This window comes from Octodon degus, unplaced genomic scaffold (genome assembly GCF_000260255.1).
Source record: "Octodon degus isolate 3935 unplaced genomic scaffold, OctDeg1.0 scaffold00047, whole genome shotgun sequence".
NCBI lineage: Eukaryota > Metazoa > Chordata > Mammalia > Rodentia > Octodontidae > Octodon > Octodon degus.
The window spans coordinates 1741434-1762405 of record NW_004524623.1 but is presented as its reverse complement, the minus strand read 5'-3'; the positions used below and the strand labels follow the sequence as shown (position 1 = coordinate 1762405).

At 34.4% G+C, this 20972-nt stretch overlaps 1 protein-coding gene across 2 annotated transcripts in view; it reads right to left on the bottom strand.

The window, feature by feature from the left end:
- Msrb3 (methionine sulfoxide reductase B3) overlaps positions 1-20972 on the bottom strand; it is a 216476-nt gene that overhangs the window by 101269 nt on the left and 94235 nt on the right. For both annotated transcript variants that reach the window (XM_023716300.1, XM_023716299.1), the window contains exon 5: positions 19589-19617. In XM_023716300.1, the coding sequence (XP_023572068.1) occupies positions 19589-19617 (29 nt within the window). The remainder of the gene's footprint in view (positions 1-19588; positions 19618-20972) is intronic.

The window sequence follows — 20972 nt, the reverse complement described above, 5'->3', positions numbered from 1 at the left end:
GCGCAGGGTAGCAGGAAACTCTCCGCACACTCACCGGACCTGGGCTAGGACTGGGTCTCGCAATATTCTTCTAGAATGATGAAAAACATGGAATTATATAGCTAGGAAAATAAATAGATTAACACATTGTTTAAAACAGCAGCAACAAGACCCAGTAAATTTCCTAATAAGCAAGGAAAAAAATCACCTACCTGGACAATATTTTAAAGACAATTGCTAACTAAAAAGCAGGTCATGATGAAAATAAATTGAATTATTATTTATGATGAAAGTAAATATGAATTACTATATAATGTAATCTTAAAAACAAATAGATTAAATTAATAAAGTCATTCTAATATACAATGTTTGAACAAAGTTTTAACATCTACACTCGTATACTAATAGCATATCTTTGTATTAGTATACAATAGCACAGGAGATTAAATTTAATAAAATAATAAAAATACAGATAAATCAAAAATGTGAAAATAAAACTATATGTTCTACTTGTGACGGCTGGGGAGACTGAGGCTTATTCTTTTCAATGAATAAAACTACTGATCAGCTACAAAACTTGCTCTTATCTACCACAAAATATTTCCACCATTATAAAGTTTATGGTCCTTTATACCTCTCGCCTTTTACAAATAGCCCTCTTTCCATCCATAATGTAAATTTTTTTTTTTCTGTAGTTAGGACAGGGTCTACTGGGTGTTCAGGGTCTCACTACATAGATTGGACTCCTAGTGAGCCTCTTGTTTTCAGCCTCCCAAGTGCTGGGATTACAGTTGCACGCCACCACACCCAGTCTCAATCCCTGCCTCAGCTCACACCAGGGGCGGGGCTGGCACTGCACACCAGGGATCAAACCCTGGCAGCTGTGTTCTGCCTAAGCAGTTGCCTTAGTCCCCTGTGCTATCAGGCTGGCCCATGTGAAGGGTTTAGATATCAGGTCATTTATTACATACTGTTTTTGAGAGAATGTATTATTTGAGCAGCAGCAAATAATCTTTTTTTTCAGAGCCAGGGATTGAACTCAGGCCCTTGCCAGGCAAGCACTTATTCAACTGAGCTATCTCCCCGGCCCAAATACTTGGTATTTTTGAAAATGACAAAACATGCTTCTTTAAAAAATTCATTTGTCAGTCACTTATCATTTATTCACCAATTGAATGTTATGTGAAAAGAGAATGAGAATTAAATTTATTTTTAATATCAACAAAAACAAAGCAAAACTACAAGTGGAGGGGAAGGTTATTAATTGTAACATCCTGACAGCCTGTGCACTTACACTCTTCTCTGTTTCACTTAGGTGTTTTGTGGTAGTGGGTGTTGAACTCAGGGCCTTTCAGTGAGCTATGTCCCCAGCCCTTTGCGTATCTTTCATTTTGAGACAAGATCTGGCTAAGTTGACTGAACAGAGGTATTTAAACTTGTTATCCTCCTGCCTCTACGTGCCAATTGCTGGAATTTCAGGCATGCTGCAGTATGTGGGGCTCTCCTTTTGTTCTTAATTATGTAATATATAGCATTTCATAAAGAGCAAAATGAAGACAGGGAAATAGGAAGTAGGGAGATCCTTTCATATGGATGAGGAAATAAGAGATGGAGAGAGAGGGAAGGAAAGGGAATGAAAAAATGGAAATACATGAAATGATGAAAATAGAGATTTGAAAGGGGACCAAAGGGACCACAGGAAGTGGACCAGGACTTGGAGGGTTAAAGAAGGAAGAAAAGAGTAGGCAATAAAGAAAAGAATTAAATATGTATATACATATATATATATATACACACACACCATATATATATACTTGAAAAATCACTAAGACTAGGAATAATCAAGAAAAAGTAATCCTAAATGGCGAAAAACTGAAATCTTTTACTCTTAGATCGGGTACAAGACAAGGATGTCCTCTATCACCCCTCCTATTCAATATAGTTCTGGAATCATTAGCTACAGCCATTAGACAAGAGAAAGAAATAAAAGGAATAAGAATAGGCAAAGAAGAAGTTAAATTATCTTTATTTGCAGATGACATGATACTTTACTTAGAAGACCCAAAAAACTCCGCCAAGAAGCTACTAGAATTAATACAGAAATTCAGTAGCATAGCAGGTTATAAAGTCAATACCCAAAAGTCAATAGCATTCCTCTACACAGACAACAAATACACTGAGAGGGAAATTATAGAAACAATACCTTTTACAATAGCACCGAGGAAAATGAAATACCTTGGAATTAACCTAACTAAAGAAGTCAAAGATCTTTTCAAGGAAAATTACAGTACTCTGAAAAAAAGAGATTGTAGAGGATTTCAGAAAATGGAAAGATATTCCATGCTCCTGGATAGGGAAAACCAACATTGTGAAGATGGCCATACTCCCAAAATTGCTGTACAGATTTAATGCAATCCCTATCAGACTACCACCGACATACTTCACAGACCTAGAGAAATCATTCCTAAAATTTATTTGGAACCAGAAAAGATCTAGAATAGCAAAGACAATTCTGGGCAATAAAGACAAGGCAGGAGGCATTACAATTCCTGACTTGAAATTATACTACAATGCTACTGTGATAAAATCAGCATGGTACTGGCAACAAAATAGACCTGAGGATCAATGGAATAGATTAGAAGACGCTGAAGCCCCTACAAACACACTCATCCACCTTATCTTTGACAAAGGGGCCAAACATACTCACTGGAAGAAAGCCTTTAACAAATGGTGCTGGACAAACTGGCTCTCTACATGCCAAAAACTCAAACTTAACCCAGGTCTATCACCATGCACTAAACTACAGTCAAAATGGATTAAAGATCTAAACATTAAAGCAGAGACACTAAATCTCCTGGAAGAGAAAGTAGGAGGAACTCTTGAAGACATAGGGGTCGGCAAAGAGATCATGGACAGAAGTCAGATCGCATGGGAAGCAGTTGAAAGAATTAACAACTGGGACCTGTTCTTACTGAGAAGTTTTTTCACATCAGAAGAAATTACCAACAAAGTGAAAAGGCAACCCACAAATTTGGAAAAAATTATGACAAATAAGTACTCAGACAATGGTCTGCTTTCTAGAATTTATAAAGAACTAAAAAACACTAGGGCCCCAAAATTTAAAGACCCAATCCAGAAATGGGCATCCGAGATGAACACACACTTCTCAGAGGAAAAAATTAAAGAAGCAAATAAATATATGAAAAAATGCTCCACATCACTAGCCATCTGCAAAATGCAAATTAAAACAACATTGAGATATCATATAGGAGCAAGAGGTTGACTTTATTAAGCTTACAACCAAGTAATATGTTATAGAAATTTTCTACATATCGTACAGTTAGATGTGACTTATCTCTACATCTACCCAGGAATGGGCAAGGTAAGTTAATTAACATGATTGGCTAAATATCCCATGTAGTGTTCGCTAAAAAAAACTGATGCCAGTCACAGACTCTTCCACTAGATGAATGTCTACCAAACATAGGTAGGTACTTTCATTTGCTAACAAAATAATAGTAAGCTGTACTGATTAAACATATTAATTTTCAGCTATGTTAAAAATGAGTCCAAAGTATAAAAGATAATTGATTTTTCAGAAGCAGTTAATCTCTTTTAAAGAGAATAAAACAATTTTAAAAACACAAGAAATGATAACAATTTCACTAAACAAGATGACAGGAATTCAACAATGGTTATATTGCATATTGTTATCTTCAAATTAGTTGTTCAGATTATCAAATATAAGCACGCAAACTACGGTACATTTTACAACTTATTTACTCTTGCAGTTTCTCACACCAGGATAACAATATAGCATTTACACCTGGGAGTATGATTTATTTCACTTAAGAATATGGTCTCAAGTTGCATCCATTTACCTACAAAAATCTCAAGTTTGTCATTTTTTGTGGCTAAGTAGTAGTCCGTTATATAAAAATATCATATCTTTTTAAAAACATTTCTCAGTTTTTATTGAGAAATAAACCCAGTATCCATTGATGGACACTGAGTTGCTTCCAAATTCACAAATTGTGCTGAAATAAGCATGAGTCAATATACACGCAGTGGTTTGGTGCCTTTTCTTGTTCTTGGAAGACATGCTGAAAAGCAAGAACTGAATGGAATGGTACCTCTAATTCTAGTTTTTTAAGAAATTGCCACACTGATTTCTATAGAGGTTGCATCAGTCTGTACACGCACCACCAATGAAGAAAGATCTCTTTTTCCCCACAACGCTGCCAATATTTGTTATTGGTTGATTTTTTTTTTTTTTCAGTAGAACCGGGGATTGAACTCAGGTCCCTGAGCTTGCCAGGCAAGTGCTTATTGCACTGAGCCATCTCCCCAGCCCATATTGATTTCTTGATAGCCATTCTTTGGTTTTTCTATTTTAAAGAAAAAAGAGAAAAGTAACAAGAACCAAGACAGAAAAACAACAACACAGAACAATAAAAATGGTACACAATTTCAAAATAAGAACAAAAAATTTAAAATTGGTTGTCATATTACATATATTATCATCAAATTTGTTGCTCAGATTACCAAGTACAGGCATACAAGACTGATTAATCAATGAAGCATTAACTCTTCCCATTCTTTCTGGGGTGAGATGGAATCTCAGTTTATTTTCATTTGCAACTCACAAATGCCAGTGATGTTGAACATTTTTTCATACATCTGTCATTTATATTTCTTCTCTGAGAAGTACTCATGTATTCTGAATATATTTATCTCAAATGCCCATGTTTTAATTGGGTCTTTAAATTTGGGAAGTCTGATATTCTAATTCTTTAAATGTTCTAGGGAAAAGTCCTTTGTCTGAGGGACAACAGGTTAAATCTTTCCCTACTCTGTGGGTTGTTTCTTCATTTTGTGGGTTATTTATTTTGCTCTACAAAAACTTTTTAGTAATGATGAGATTCAAGTTATTGATTCTTTGAAGTGCTTCCTGTACAGTTTGACTTTTGTTCATAAATTCTCTGCCTATGTGTTCATCTTCAAGATTACTTTCTATTTCAGTAGACTTAATGTTTATATTTTAATATTCATATTTTTGATCCATTTTGAATTTAATTTAGTGCATGGCTATAGACACATGTCTAGTTTTAGTCTTTGGCAGGCAGACAGCCAGTTTTTCTAACACAATTTATAAAAGATGATATCTTTCCTCCAGTGAACATGTTTGGCCCCTAAGATAGGGTGTCTGAGTGTATTTGTAGTTGTGTCTGCATCTTCTAATCTGTTCCACTGGTCCTCAGATCTGTTCTCATGCCAGTACTCTGGTGATTTTATCACAGTAGCTTTGTAGTATAATTTCAAGTCAGGGATTGTGATGCCTCCTGCTTTGCTTTTGCTGCCCAGGATTGCCTTTGCTATTCTTGGTCTCTTCTGGTTCTAGATGAATTGTAGGATTGTTTTCTCTAATACTGTGAGATGTGCTGTTGGAATTTTGATCAGAATTGCATTAAATCTGCATAAAAAATGGAGAGTATGGGCATTTTCACTATATTAGATCTTCCTACCCAGAGAAATGGATGTATTTTTAATTTCTGATATCCTCTTTGATCTCTTTTTTCAGATTACTGTAGTTATCAATGTAGGTATTTTTTGCTCTCTTTGTTAGAACAATTCCTAAGTATTTTACTTTTTGAAGACTCTGGAAGAGTATGGGTTCCCTAATTTTTCTCTCAGTGACTTTGTTGCTTGTGTACAGGAACACCATTGATTTTTTTACTTTGTATCCAGCTATGCTTCTGGTTGGTTTGCATTAATAACCAAATCTAGAAGTTTTTGGTGAATATTTTGGAGTCTACTATGTAGGCTATCGTTTCATCCATGAATAATATTAAACTTCTTCCTTTCCTATTCTTACTCCTTTTTTGTCCTTCTCTTGTCTAACTGCTCTGGCTAATGTTTCCAGAACTATATTGAATAGAAATGATGATAGTATACAACCTGGTCTTCTTCCAGATTTTAGAGTGAAAGCTTTCAGTTTTTGTCCATGTAGCATGATGTTGGCTGTTGGTTTGTTATATGTGGCTTTTATCAGATTGAGATAAATATCATCTATTCCAATATTCTTTAAGGGTTTAATAATGGAGTGTTTACATTGTCAAAAGTTTTTCTCTATCTACTGAGATGATCATGTGACTTTTGTCTTTGGCTCTGTTGATATGGTATATTACATTTATTGGTATATGCTATGTTGAACCATCACTGCATTCCTGGATGAATCCCATTTGGTCATGGTATGTAATCTTGATGACTTGCTGCATTCTATTTGCTAGCTTCTTTTCGGTTTCTTTCTGGCTTTGGTATCAGGGTAATACTTGCCTCCAGGAATGAGTTAGGGAAGATGGTTTTCCTTTCAATCTCATTAGTTTGAGGAGGATTTGCATTAAATCTTCTCTAAATTTCTTATAGAATTCAGCAGTATATCCAGCAGGACCTAGGATTTTCTTTAAGTTTTTAATTACATTTTTAATTTAATTGACTGATACTGAGTTATTCAAACTTTTTGTATCTTCTTGATTCAGCTTTGGTAATTCATACATATTTCAGAATCTGTCCCTTTCCTCTGTGTTTTCCATGCTATGAGATTGGAGATTTTCTTTTCTTTTTCTTTTTTTGGAACTGGGGATTGAACTCAGCCCCTTGCACTTGCCAGGGAAGCGCTTATTCTACTGAGCCATCTCCCTGGCCTGAGATTTTCAAAATAGGTACTGATGAGCTTTTGAATTTCCACAGGATGTATAGTGTCTTCATTACTTTTCTCTCATTGCTGGGACAAAATACCCAATACACAAAATCAAGGAAGGAAAAGTTTACTTAGCTCACAGTTTGTGGAAGTTTCAGTCCATACTTGGCTAGCTCTGAGGTAGACTGGCACATGGAAGAAGGCAGCAGTTCATGGTGGCAGAAAACAGAAAAGAACAAAGCAAGGAGCAGTGGCTGAGGCATCTAGCAAGCCTCTCTCCCTTCCTTATATTATATTCAGGCTATCCACCCCAGGGCAGGTATAGTACTCATGGCCATAATCCCAGCATTGGATCATGAATTAATCACAAATTCTAGAAGCCTGCCTCAATGACTGCATGAGGCTTTGGAGGAACAACTATTACACACAAACCATGACATATAGTGATTTCACCCTTTTCATTCCTCATTGCAAAAATTTGAGTGTTTTTCTTTCTTTATAAGATTGGCTAGGGGCTTTTTAATTTTATTTATTCTTTGAAAGAACCAATTCTTCAATTCATTAATTCTTCATATTGTTCTCTTGGTCTCTATTGTGTTAATTTCTGGTCAGAATTTCCTCCTTGTATATAGGCTTAGGCTTGTCTTGTTCTTTCCTAGAAGCTTGAGGTACAACATTAGGTTGTTTATCTGTGCTCGTTCTTTTTCCTGATAATTCACCATATAAACCTACCCTCTTAAGAGTGCTTTCATTGCATCTCATAAGTTCTACAATATTCTACCTGTATCTTCAATTATTTGCAGATATTGTTTAATTTCTTTAATTTCATCTGTGAAACTTTGGTTGTTAGGGAACGTATTATTTAATTTTCATTGTTATGGAATTTTGTGGTTTCTTTTGCCATTAATTTCCAATTTCATTGCACTATAGTCAGTTCAATTTACTTATTCATGTTCTATGGTAAAGTATATGGTCTATTTTAGAGAACACAACTGCAAAGAATATGTACTCTGATGATGTTGGATGAAACATTCTGGAATCATCTACTTAGTCCATTTGTTCACAGGTTTGTTTCAGTTCTGGTTTTTTGGTTTAGTTGATCTATCTCTTTGTGAAAATGGGGGTTTTAAAGTCCCTTGTTATGATTGTGTTACTGCACTTTTGACTTTTTAATGTCTATTAATAGTTGTCTTATATAGTTGGATGCTCACATATTGTTGCATACATATGTGACTGTTACCTCTTTCTATCAAGGTTTTCCTCTAACAAGCAGATAGTGAGCTTTTTTATCTCTCTTAATCATTCTTGGTTTGAATTTCATACTGTGTGCAAATATAATAACTACCCCTTCTTTTTTCTGGGTTCCTGTTCCACGAAATACTGTTTTCAGTCCTTTGAATTTCAGTTTATGAATTTCTTTTTCAGATAAATGTGTTTCTTGCATATAGAATATTGTTGGATCTTTTTTCCTTATCCTTTCTGTCACTGTTTCTTTTGATTGGTCAATTGAGGCCATTTACATTGATGGTTATAATTGATATGTGTTGGCTTATCTTTGTCATGATATTTTCCTGCTGTTGGTGTCCTACTTTTCCCTTTTGTTTAATTGCTTGCCATGTTTTCTGGTTTCTTTCTGTTGTTGTTTTGGTATTGTGCTCATTTTTAATTCTCTCCCAAATATCTTTCAGCATTCTTTGTAGTGTTGGTTTGGTGGTCATTAATTTCTTTAGTTGTTTTTTGTTATGCCAAGTATTTCATTTCTTCATTAATTTTGAAAGATAGTTTTGCAGGGTACATCAAGCTGGGTTGGAAGCTGTTTTCTTTCACAACTTGAAATACTTAACTATAAACTCTTCTTAACTTGAGGATTAGTGTTGAGAAGTCTGCCATGTTTCTGATAGGCTTTCCTTTATAGATGATTTGTTTCTTTTCTGTAACAGTTTTTAATAGTCTGTTCTTGTGCTGAATTTCTGGAATCTTGACTATTATATGTCTGGGTATAGATTTATTTTGGTCATTGATGTTTGGAGTTCCGTATGCTCCATTTATCTCTGTACATCACATTATTGTTCCATGCTTAGGAAAGTTTCTGTTATTACTTCTCTAAATAGTTTTTTATGTCACTTGTGTTGACTTCTGTTTATCATTGATATCAATTATTCTTACTTTTCTTTGCATTAATTTGCAGCTGTTGAATTTTTATTTTGTGATATTTTGGTATTTTCAAGAGATCTTTTCTTTCATGATTGCTGGTTATAATCCTGTCTTCAAGGTCTGAAAGTCTTCCTTTTCATTCAAGCAGTTTTCCCAGCTTTCAATGGAAATTTAATTTCCTGGATATCTGTTGTATCTGTTTCATGCATTCTACTCCTTGCCTATATTGATTATTCAATGTTTCCATCCTCTTCCTATCATCTTTTAAAAAAAAATCTACCTATACCCTAGATTTGCAGAGCTATTTCTTTATGAATATTTACATTTTTTTTTACCTGAGAGTTTAATTTCTGATCTAATTTCCTCTGTAACCTCATTTATTTGTCTCTTCACTTTGGTTGCTATTATTTCAGAAATGTTAGGTGTGTATCTTCCACTTTTTTGTCTTATTTCCTCCTGGAATTTTTCTGGATCATCTCTAGGACTGAAATTACATTTTGCTCCTGTATCTTGTCATTTTTTATTTCAAAAGTTTGTATTTTTTTTTGTGTTGATCTTGTAAGTTTTTGTAGCAGATAGCTTCATCACTAGTATCAAGGCCTAGGCAAGAGTTGTTCTTCAGGGATGTCTTCTGTATGTAGGAGGCTGTCTGTGTCTGTTCCAATATCTTACCTTTCCAATTAATTATGAGTGATATTTCTGTATCTGTTTGGCTCAGTTTCTAGTCCTCTAGTGCTAAGGTGTGGTAAGCTTATCACCCCAGAACTTTCCATTATTTTTAGAGAAGTGAGAACAACTGATTAAGACACATGACATCCTAGATAAAGCAGTAAAATAAGCACTAACCATAGAATCAAAAACAAATTAGAAACTGACAAACTGTGGTAACTATTAATTTTGTACCTTCATCCATAGATGCAAAATCTATAGTTACATAACAGAACGAGTTGTAAATTGGAAATTTGTATGGAAAGTGTTTTTATCCCGTGGTGGCAGAATGATTTTACCTGTGGTGGGGAAATTTAGGACAGATAAATGAAAAGAAATAAAGTAGAAGCCAGGCTAGAAGACAAAGGATGATCACTCAAGCTTTGAGAAACTAAAGAATAGAGCAAAGGAAAAAGAATCAAGGAGTAAGCATGGGATCATTGAATATGGCCATAAAAATCAGACAGGCTATTTACTCATATAAAAATATGATTATATCTAGAGAGGTAAATTAAGGAAAGGGGAAAAGAAGACAACTAGATTAGAATAAAAATATAGGTAAAAGACAAAAATAAAACAGCAAAAAAGAAAAAAAGAAAGAAAGAAAAAGAAAAGAAAATTTTTCTGATGTTCACCAAAATCCAAAAACTGATGGATAACACTACCAAGCCTGCAGTAGAGATTGTATATCCTTTAGCAGCTTCCCACTCTATCTCCTGTTTCTCCTGGTGGTGTCTTTCTCCCAGTGCTGTGTTGTTTTCAGAGACAGGGCTGCTTCTAGTCCCTTGCACCTTAGGCTCCTGGTCCTTGCTCAGCCCTCTGTGTTCCTCTTCCTCCGGCAGTCTCTAGCCTCTCAGCTCACTGTTGCAGGGTGAGGTGGGCTGCTATGCTATGGCCTGGTCCTCTGCTCCTGCTATTGCAGTCCAAAGCTTCTCAGTCAATTCTTACTCCTCTCCTGAGGTGCAGTGCTAATTTCCTAATTGTTGCTTTATAAATTCTGCTGTCACCATCACCTACCTCTGTTGCAATCTGTAACTTCCTTGGACTCTTTTTTTTTTTTTTTTTTTTTTTTGGTGGAACCAGGGATTGAACTCAGGCCCTTGCACTTGCCAGGCAAGCGCTCATTCAACTGAGCTATCTCCCTGGTCCCCTGTAACTTCCTTGGGTGAGATGGTGGGTGGAGGGGATGCAGTGGGGTACCTTTCTGTGTCAACATATATTCTGGGTTTTTTAATTAGTGATTAATACCACAAGCTCCTGAATCAAGCTGGTTAAGATCAAATTCAGGCCTGTCCTAGTTATGCGACCTTGATCTAAGTATCCAAATTTCCTATGCCTTAGTCTACTCATTCATACAACAGGAAAAATAATGCATGATTCATACAGATTAAATAGATTAATAAAAATTAAACACTTAGTAAACATAAAATCCATGTTAACAATTACTGTCAGTATTGTTACCTACAGATCTATGTCTAAATTATGGTCTCTAATAGACTTTTACATATACCAGTACATTGTAACAAGAATGCTCTTGTTATGGAGGTTAGTTTTTGGCACCTGTGCCTGTGTGCCTGACCTTAAGTGGCTCTTAAAAACATTTTCTTTCTTCATTTGTATTTACCCCAATTCTACCCATGAAGATACTGCCACCAAGAATCTGCCCTAATCAATCACATACCTTAAAGTAAATTCTCTTTTTAAAAATCTACTAGTATTCCATTACTGAAATTATGTAACTTGCCCTGAACCTGTAGATTTTGCTTCCATTGGATTATAAATTCTGTGTAAGTAAAAACTGTCTCATAGCCATAGATCCTTCAGCATGCCTTAAATAGAATAAGTGTGGTATGTGCACTGGTACATTGGCTGACTGATATGACTGACCACTAACTCAAAGGAAAAATATTTACAGATTGACTCAGTGAATTAACAGCAGTATTCTGGGGCTAGGGAGATAGATTGACAGTCTAAGTGCCTGCCTGGCAAGCACAAGGGCCCAGGTTCAATCCCCAGTACTGCATGCCATGTGGGCCAACACCATGTGCACTGAACCATACACCAAGACCAGGCATGATGGCACACACCTGTCCCAGCACTGGGGAGGCAGATACAAGAGGATCACTATGAGTCCAAGTTGTGCAGTAATACTTGCACCAAATAAACAAATAATTTTTTAAAATTAAAAAAAAAACAACAGTATTCTTGACCTGAGAGTATCAAAAATAGAGACTGCTCATTAAACATAACTTCATCAATGGTAGCCAAATATGAACCAAAATATATACCCCAATTTATACTACTCAGCTATGAATACTGGCATCTATAAATACGTATATAGTCCTATATGAATCACTTAACCTTTTAACATCTGCAATTCCTTCATTAGTAAAAATGACCTGGTATATCATATAAAATTAGGTAATTTTTAAATACTAATACATTATGCAAATATACTCATTAATATATATCAATATATCAATAATATCACAACTGCAGTTAGATTGCCAAATATTAATTTTTAAATAAAGCATTGCATCTAATTCAAAGATACAATCACTCTAACTCCAAGAATATTTTTACCAAATTTAAACAACAATGTGTAACGTTCTAATGCAGTAATTTCAATTATTAATGCCTATTCTTTTCCTTTCACATGTTCACAGCATTCAGCATATGATCCAGCTACTCTCAGCAGAGAGAATACCTAAATCAGTATGATATGATCACTAAGAACAAAGAGTCCTTTCTTAGAATTTTAAACTTCTCTATATGACTTGATTAAGCACTAAGGTATTAGCAAACCTGATGCAAACAGAGGCTTGTGATATGTTTACATGCTTCAGTTCATCCTCTTGTCTTATATCATCAATGACAAGACATGTGAGACACACCTGACCCTAATCTGCATGCCAGTCAGTTCCCAGCTGACCCACAGACATATGAGCATGAACAAATGAATGCTGTTTTAAGTCTCTGCTTTTTGAGGTGGCCCATTACTTTGTTACTGTTGCAATCAATAAATGATATGCTTGGTGGTTATCTAGAACACAGTGCTATATTTAAATTATGTAATGCAATCCCTACCTTTGATTCTGCCATTTATCCAACACATATCTAGTAACTTTGCCCCTACATAATAACTATAGACAAATTATTGACCAGGGAGTATTCTTAGATACTAGATTGGCTGGTACTCATACAAAAAAAAAAAAAACAAATATCAGTGACCTTTCATAACAGAAGTTTCTCATTATATAAAATCCAATGAAGATACTTTTAGGTGGAAGACTCTTTCCTTATAAAGTGATGGAGATAGGGATGTGAGAGAAGTGGAGAACACTGGTATTTACAGGTGGAAAACGATCTTGTTTCACATATGAACTTAGAATAATGTAAGTTTCCTACTTAAAACAGTCTACATTTGCATGAATGATGATCTGGAATAATGTTTTCCATAAAATCATTCATTGTATAACCCAGGGAAGCTGACCAGCTCCAGAACATATGGAGCACATAGAGCTAGCAACACAGAGGTGGTGATATTTAAGAGGCAGCAATCAGGTTACAACAAATTTGAGCTAGGCATGGCGGTAATCACAGTGCTCAGAGGCTGAGGCAAGAGCATCTCCAGAAGTTTGAGGTCAGCTTGAGCTACCCAGTGAGACGCTGTCTCAAAAAACAACAACAACAAAAATAAATAAGAGCACACTATTTCCTTCCAAACTCCTTGTCAAGTAAAACAGAACTCAGTAAATGACAATATAAAATATATATCATCACAAATTGCATTTACTTAATAATGAATTTTCTTCAAATTCTTTACAATGCAAAATACTTTCAAATCATCCAGAGAACAGTCACAAAAACTAAAAACACAAAACCAAACATCTTTAATAAGTACTACTTTTAGACTCACTAAAACAAATTAGTGAGTTCATGGACCACTTAGCAAAGAAACTGAAAAATATTAACAAAAGTAGAAAACTTGGAAATATAAAAGCACTGCTAAATTATGATATCCAAAAGAAAGTCAAAACTTCAACTACTTAAAGTACAATACAAAACCTTCTAGGATTTAGCTAAAGCTTCAGTGGAAAGAAATTCATATTTTACAATGTTTTAATTCTAAATAAGAAAGAAAAGGAAATACAAAATTTAGATGTGTGATGCCATGGTACACCTGTACTCTGAACACTCAGGAAAATTAGGCATCCTGGCCTACACAGTGAGTCCAAAACTAGCCTGCACTACGTAGGATTTCATATATACACATATGAAAAGTATTAGGAATAGAAAGAGCTTTCACTTAGATCTGTCACCGAAATCTAAGCCCTTGTCCACTAACCTTGCTTCTTCAAGGTTTTCACATTAGCATCATATAAAAAAAAGATGAATGGGTGAGTCACTCCTACTTGCTTCTATATAGTCAAGTCAGGCTGTTATGGAGAACACTGTTTGATTTTTCAGGCCAACCTTGACTAGAATCCAATTAAATAAATAAATATAATGCAAAATAGACAGCAACATTCACAAATATTTGTCACTGTTCTCTTCTAAATTAATCTCTTTTAATGACAATCAAGTGAAAATGGTACTTCTTAATGAAAGCTATAGAAAAGCTACATACTAACCTTTAGCATTATCACATCATTTTCTTTTAAACTCAAAAGTGGAAAACAAAGTGATAAAGTTTGAATAAAGAAAGGTAAAGTCTAAATGTAAATGTATCAGCTCATATTTCAGTACCAAGAGCTCTTTAACTCACCATCTGGATCTGAGTTTAGCCTTGTTAGGCCTTCTCAGTTAAACAGAGAGAAATCCACATGAATTTCTATAACAGACCAAATAGTTTAAGATTCTGTAAGAAGAGGAACTGTACCCAACATTTTCACAGCGATAACCTCAACATTTGGCACATGCAATGCCAAATAATATATATTGGATGAATTAATAGATGAATATCTGTTTTTCCTTGTTTTTACTATTGAATGATGTACAAATGTGGATTTCAATATTCTTATACAGATTACTATTTTATTTGTTCTTCATTGTTATAAGAACTTTTAAGATAGAGGTTAAAATGATCAAACTACATTGTACTGTCAACATATCCCATACTTAAGAACTGAAAATATGTTCCTTATTAGCTTTTCATTAGAAGACATTTGAAAACTTATTAATAAATGAGACAATTTAGCTAAGATCTGGAGACTCAGGTCTACTACATTCAAAATCATTTCCCTTCAAGTAACAAGCCGCTCTGTTTTTCATGCCCTCATGCGTTAACTGATTGTATTCTTTGATTTCCTTAGCCTGGTGTGTAGATTCCTTTTTAATCGCAGATCCTAAAAGCGACACTAGCGGCTTTTTGTTCCTTGAAGGTTTTCCCCTCTTCAAGATAATTATATTCTGTTGTGCCTTTTATGATCGTGTCTTTTAGGATCTCCTAACCTTGTACACTTTTGGGCTTTATTTAATAGTGAGCTCCCGCCTCAACTCTCCACACTAAACCATGCTCATTAGGTTTCTTAATCCTCCATAATTTGCTTTCATGAAATCTTATACCTTTGAGTTGCTGTGCTCTATAAGCCCATTTCCTTAGCATAGCTATCCCAAGCTGCCCAGAATCAACAAGAACTAAATATGAGCTTATTCATTTTCTCAGCCAGCATGACTAGATGAAATTTTTTTTTTGTTGTGAATCTTTATGAGTCATAAAACTATACCATTTAATTTGGTATTTTATTTTCTCACCCAAACATAACCTGGAATGGTTAAAATTACAGACTTAGCCTCAAGCAGTCTTTAACATATACTTATTAATTTTCAAGTATTATATTCTTCTCATTTACATCAGAGCAGAAATAATAGTATTTTGATGTATTAGTGATCAGTAAATTCTAACAATACCTTTGATGTACACCCACAATTCTGAAGAAGAAACACCTTTTGCCAGTTATTCTGCTTTTCCAAATGGATTGTCTTTGAAAGACATGCCTTTTCTTGAAATGTGACTATACAGTCAACTTTGTCTTTTCAGCTGCTCATTCTCTATATTATCCTTCCTTTCAACCCATTATTAGCACCTTCCCTGAAAGATATGTGAAGAAGCACCAAAAAAGTACATATTTGCAATTTAAATTTTTAACTTTCTAGGAATCTTGATTTAAAAAAAAAAAATCCTGGTAGTGAATTGAAAGAGTTAAACTAGTTTCCAAAGGTGCCTAGCTTACCCTAGCGAAGTTTATACTTCAACCCTGAGCACGTTAACTTGTGATCCTCCCCATCAAGATGATAGAAAGCAAAGCCAGTAAGGTCTTTATTTAATTGGTTTGCATCCGCACATTGACCTCCAGGGCGCTGTTTATATAGCCTATCATGCAATATGCTCCACAGTGCTCTGCCTCTTTCAAAAGTATGTTTCTCCTGAGATTTGATATATGGCTTTCATGTTTAATCACTACATTAAACTCAATGCTCTGCTTCCTCCAGCATCAACTAACTTCCCTTCTTGGGAGGTGGGGAGAAGAGCACAGCTTTTTGCTACTTGTGAACATAAAAGGAGGTCTGTTTTACTCTATTAGTAAGATCACCAACTCCACATGATCCTAAGCAAGCAACATTATTACCACATCAACCAGGAAGCAGTGTTAAAACAGAAAGCTTGAAATACCTTTAGAAAGAAGGTAGCCTCACTCTACTTAAACAAGTCAAGCTCTAAATCAATAGAAATCTTAATCATATAAATCGATACATACAGACCATATGAAATGGCAGCTAAAATTTAAACCAAATTAAGTATGAGAATAGAACATTCCTGGGGTTCTCAGATCAGAATTAATTCTGACTGAAGAATTTCTTAACTACACAATTCATCACAAGCAGAATTTCAAAGTCCCTTTAACTGAGCATGGACATAGAGGTGCCACAATCTTCTCCGTAATTTGTATGTGACTCAAATTTCTAAGATAGATGATAAGTGACCCATTTCAATAAGTCAAGAAAAGATACTCAGGTTTTTTTTATTTATTTATTTGGTACAGGATTTTGCTATGCAGCTCAGACTCATAGTGATCCTACTGTCTCAGCCTCCCCAGCACTGGGATTACAGGTGTGCACCACCATGCCTGATTTCAAGGCTGGCACTACATGCTCAGAGTTCCAGGGCCACCTTGGCATTCAGTATCAGGGATTGAACCTGGGTCCTTGTGCTTACCAGGCAGGTGCTTAGACTGCTGAGCTATCTTCCCAGCCTGATACTCAGGTTTTAAAAATCACATAAACATACGTATTTTACTTCAAAATATTTCACACTAAAATGCAGGTGAGATAAATTTGACAAAGTATTAATAAAATACATTTTAAATAATAGTTATCTTAAGAGCTCAAAATACTATGCTCTACTTTTAAATACAATGGAAATTTTCATCATAAATTTTTTTTAACTTTAAAAAAAGCAAGAGGAATCCAGGAGTGGTGGTGCCTGTAATCCCAGACTCAAGAGGTGGAGGCAGGAGGAGTCCTGTTAGTTCAAGATTAGCTTGAACTACATAGCAAGATCCTGTTTCAAGAAAGAAAAAAAGAAAGAAGCACCAAGGAGGTTATGTATGGAACTGCTTTCATGAAAATAATTAATAAAATTCTTATTAAAATATTTATATTAATCTCTAAGCTGATCATTTGGTATATATTCAACAACTGAAATTTTTTACCATGTAGTAGCAATGAAAATAATTCTTTGTTCCTGAATTTCACTTTATAGCCTGATAAAAACTATCTATGTACAGCAAATTCTGTATAAGTTGGGTACTTTCCTTGAAAAAAAGTATATCTATAAATACACATGCACAAATATACATATTCTTTTTATCTATACATGTACACATATAATGTGTGTGTGTGTTTCTAAGGTATATATGTGAATTATTTTTTGAAATCCTTTCCTTTATGGCTAGCCACTGAGCAGAATATTTATTTATTTAGGGTACCAGGAATTGAACTCGAGATCTCACACTTGCCAGGCAGGCACTATGCTGCACTGCTGAGATATATCTCCAGCCCTAGTATTTATTTTTTAAAGTTTTTTTTTTCAAAGTAAGATTAGTACCATCCTTCATTTAAAAATCTTACTTTGTCACAACTTTATATAGCATTAAACAGAGCTAGTTTACATTCTGTATTTGATGAACCATAGGGAATATGAGCCCATTAAAGTTACGCATTTAATTGTTCCAATATGCTACCTGATTTCTAACCAAAACTTTAGGGATATAAAATGCCAAAGCAGACATTTCTCACTTTCTTTCTCATGACTCCTCATACAACACTATGCTAAAAGAGGTTATAAGAAAAACTACCTGTTTCTTAATTTGAAACCATATGAATTTACTCTGTATTTTAATTCAAAATTAAAAAAATAAAGTTTTAATCAGTATTCTCCATAAAGACTACAGAAACTTGTAGTTTTCAAAGATACGCACATGTTCTTCATGATAGACATTTTTTTAAAGGACTTGAAAATAACAGTCACAAGAGTGAAAGATGTGTGCTGTTACAGATGTTATAACTAATTTCATGATAAATACTAAGCTTTGTTACAGAGATTTAGCAGCATACTTTAATTTGGTTCTGAAAATTTGACATAAATTATTTAACTTTGACAAGAGCTGCCTAATATTTCAGTTTAGTGCACTATTTCCAGATTTAACCTTTAGAATGAGCCTAGAGGACTTTTTCCTTTTTAAAAGCTCTATTCCATTTCCTGCACCCTAAAACCAGTTGCTTGACTGATGTTTCGAGATCAGATCATAATAAAATGAGTTCTTAATAAATATTTGGTGTCTAAATGGCAAAGATAAAGATGTGCAACTTCGTATAAAAATTTATTCTCCATCAGTTTTGTTTGTCTTAATGTTCTTAAAGATGTTAGCTACTAAAAAATGAAAAACACTTTCACTCTAGTTTGAAACACCTTTAACAAATCAATGAAACAAGTCAATGTCATCACACCAAGTGTCTCAAACTAGTACTATTTACCAAAAATGTTTCTTATACTATCACTTGTACATGTAATTCAGAAGCCCCAAAATACACAAAATAGATGGAGTTCTAGAATCTCAGTTCTTAAATTAAGTGACTCTGTCAACTTAAGTGTATAGACTTTATAGTCCCACCAAATTGGAGAAATTTATAAATCTATAGACAAAAGAAAGATGAAGCTTAGGAAGAAAAGCATGTTAGTTCCTTAACAATACTACGGAAGTTACAGTACTTGGTTCCTCTATGAACATAACAAGCAAAAACATGTTTAAGTTAAATTATTGTGGAACTCATAGCAGAGTATAAATGTTATTTTTATATTCAAAAAGTTATATATTTTTCTGCAAATTATTTTCTATTGGAATTAAAAAACAATTTTTACTCATAAATAGCCCATCAAAGGCATAATTCATTGGTGTGAAACAGGAGTGAAATGTTGCATTTTAATTGTAAACATCATCAGAAACTCTGAAGTGTATAAAATTCAGCAAGGGACATAAAGACAAACTGAGAATCACATGGTTATATTCATGTGTGCTGAAGAAAAATCATCTTAACAAGGCTGATAGGCCTTTGTGAGGACAGAAATTCTCTTACTAGATATAAAGTAATGTCTTAAGGTGATTTAATTGTCAATCAGCACCCAACAAATAATCAAAAAACTAAGTCATAGACAAATCTTTATTTCTATTGGCTGAAACTCATTAGACTTTGCTGGATTAAATGCAGCCATCAACCACATTTGATGACAAAGCACTTGCAGGGAATCTTCAAGTTATTCAAATGCTTCGTTCATGGTGAAAATACTATTCTATTTTGACCAGGAAATATATATAGCACCCATCCCTGAACTGTGAAGATTAGAATATTTAATGCTTATTGCAGAACTATTCAAAAGAAACTAACCAGTCAGTTTAAAATCAGAATGACTGATCTGATAAATTACTCCTCAGAGAATAACGTAAATAAAACATACTCACAATAACATTATCAATATAAACATACCTGAGTTGGAGTCAAATTTGGTTTCTGATCTGCAAAGTGAAAAAGAATTTTTACAATGTAGAAATTGTTTATACAATAACAAGTTATTTTATGGAGCAGTATTTTTTTTTGGAGCAGTATTAAAAGTTAGAGATTTCTGTACATTGGAATAAAGTAAAGTTTTTCTACAGTGTAACTATATATTTATTTTCACAATTTTAAATGCATGCATTATCCTACGTTCCCTGAACTTGCATGCACATACCAGTAAGTAGTGGCCCAGTACGGAAAAAGTAAATTCTTAAGCTAATTTTTGAGAGAAAAGAGGATACATATTTAAATGCATCAATCTCTATAAATTACTTGTTTCAGTACACAGATCATTAAAAGACCAAACCTATAATCATTGTTTTACTTTATTAAAGATTTTTAATTATTTAACACTAAGTAATTTTTCAGTAAGTTCTTAGCACACAGCAAATGAACCTAGTAACTCCATACATTTAATAAGAGGAAGGAAAAAAACTGAGCCTTGTGGGAGCATTATGTTTCAGATATAGGTTAATACTAGTTGTAAATTCACAAGCCTTTGAAGCCCTCGGTTTGGCTGTGGGAAAGCTTCTGTTGGGTAATTACTCTCAAGACGCTGCTGATGTGCTGTCAAGCAGAATTAACCTGCGACGAGGCCTATCTACACAGGCTACTATAAGACAGCATTGTCTATATCTAGCTCTCAAACCAATTAGTGGACATGCTCCAGTCGGGTTTATATCACACATTAACAATCAATAATATATATGTTCACAGCTGCCACAGCAAGATACAAGAACAGAGCAGCAGGAGTCCCGTTAAAGGATGTTACATTGACAGAGATTTTTTTTCCTGGGGAAATGTAGTTAACTAACTAGGAAAGGAGATTTCTTTGAAATTATGCCAGAGTACCAAAGCACTTCGGACATAGTGGCTTTCTTCAATTAAATTGGCTTCAAAAAAAAAAAAAAAAAAAAAAAAAAAAAGAAGTCATCAAAGGGAATGAGGGAGGATAAGCAAGAAGCTTCTTTCGTCAGAAAAATTCATTTTCTCGAATACTTCTAAAGTTTCACCTGATGTTTAAACAAAAAAATATATGTATATCTAATGATAAATGTATATTTTTCAATTTTACACACACACACACACACACACACACACACAAACTCCAATCATGGTTTTCAATTACCACATTTTCCCAAACTCAATCCTATCTCAATCCTTCTCATTTCCCTGCCTCCTACTTCAAGTACAACCTGCTGTTGTTTTCTATCCTTTCCAGTTCTGGAAACCCTTGCTCCTACTTTCCCTGCGATTCTGCCACCCCTGCAGAAAACTCTGAGGACACGTAACATACATCCCACTGCCTTCCTCA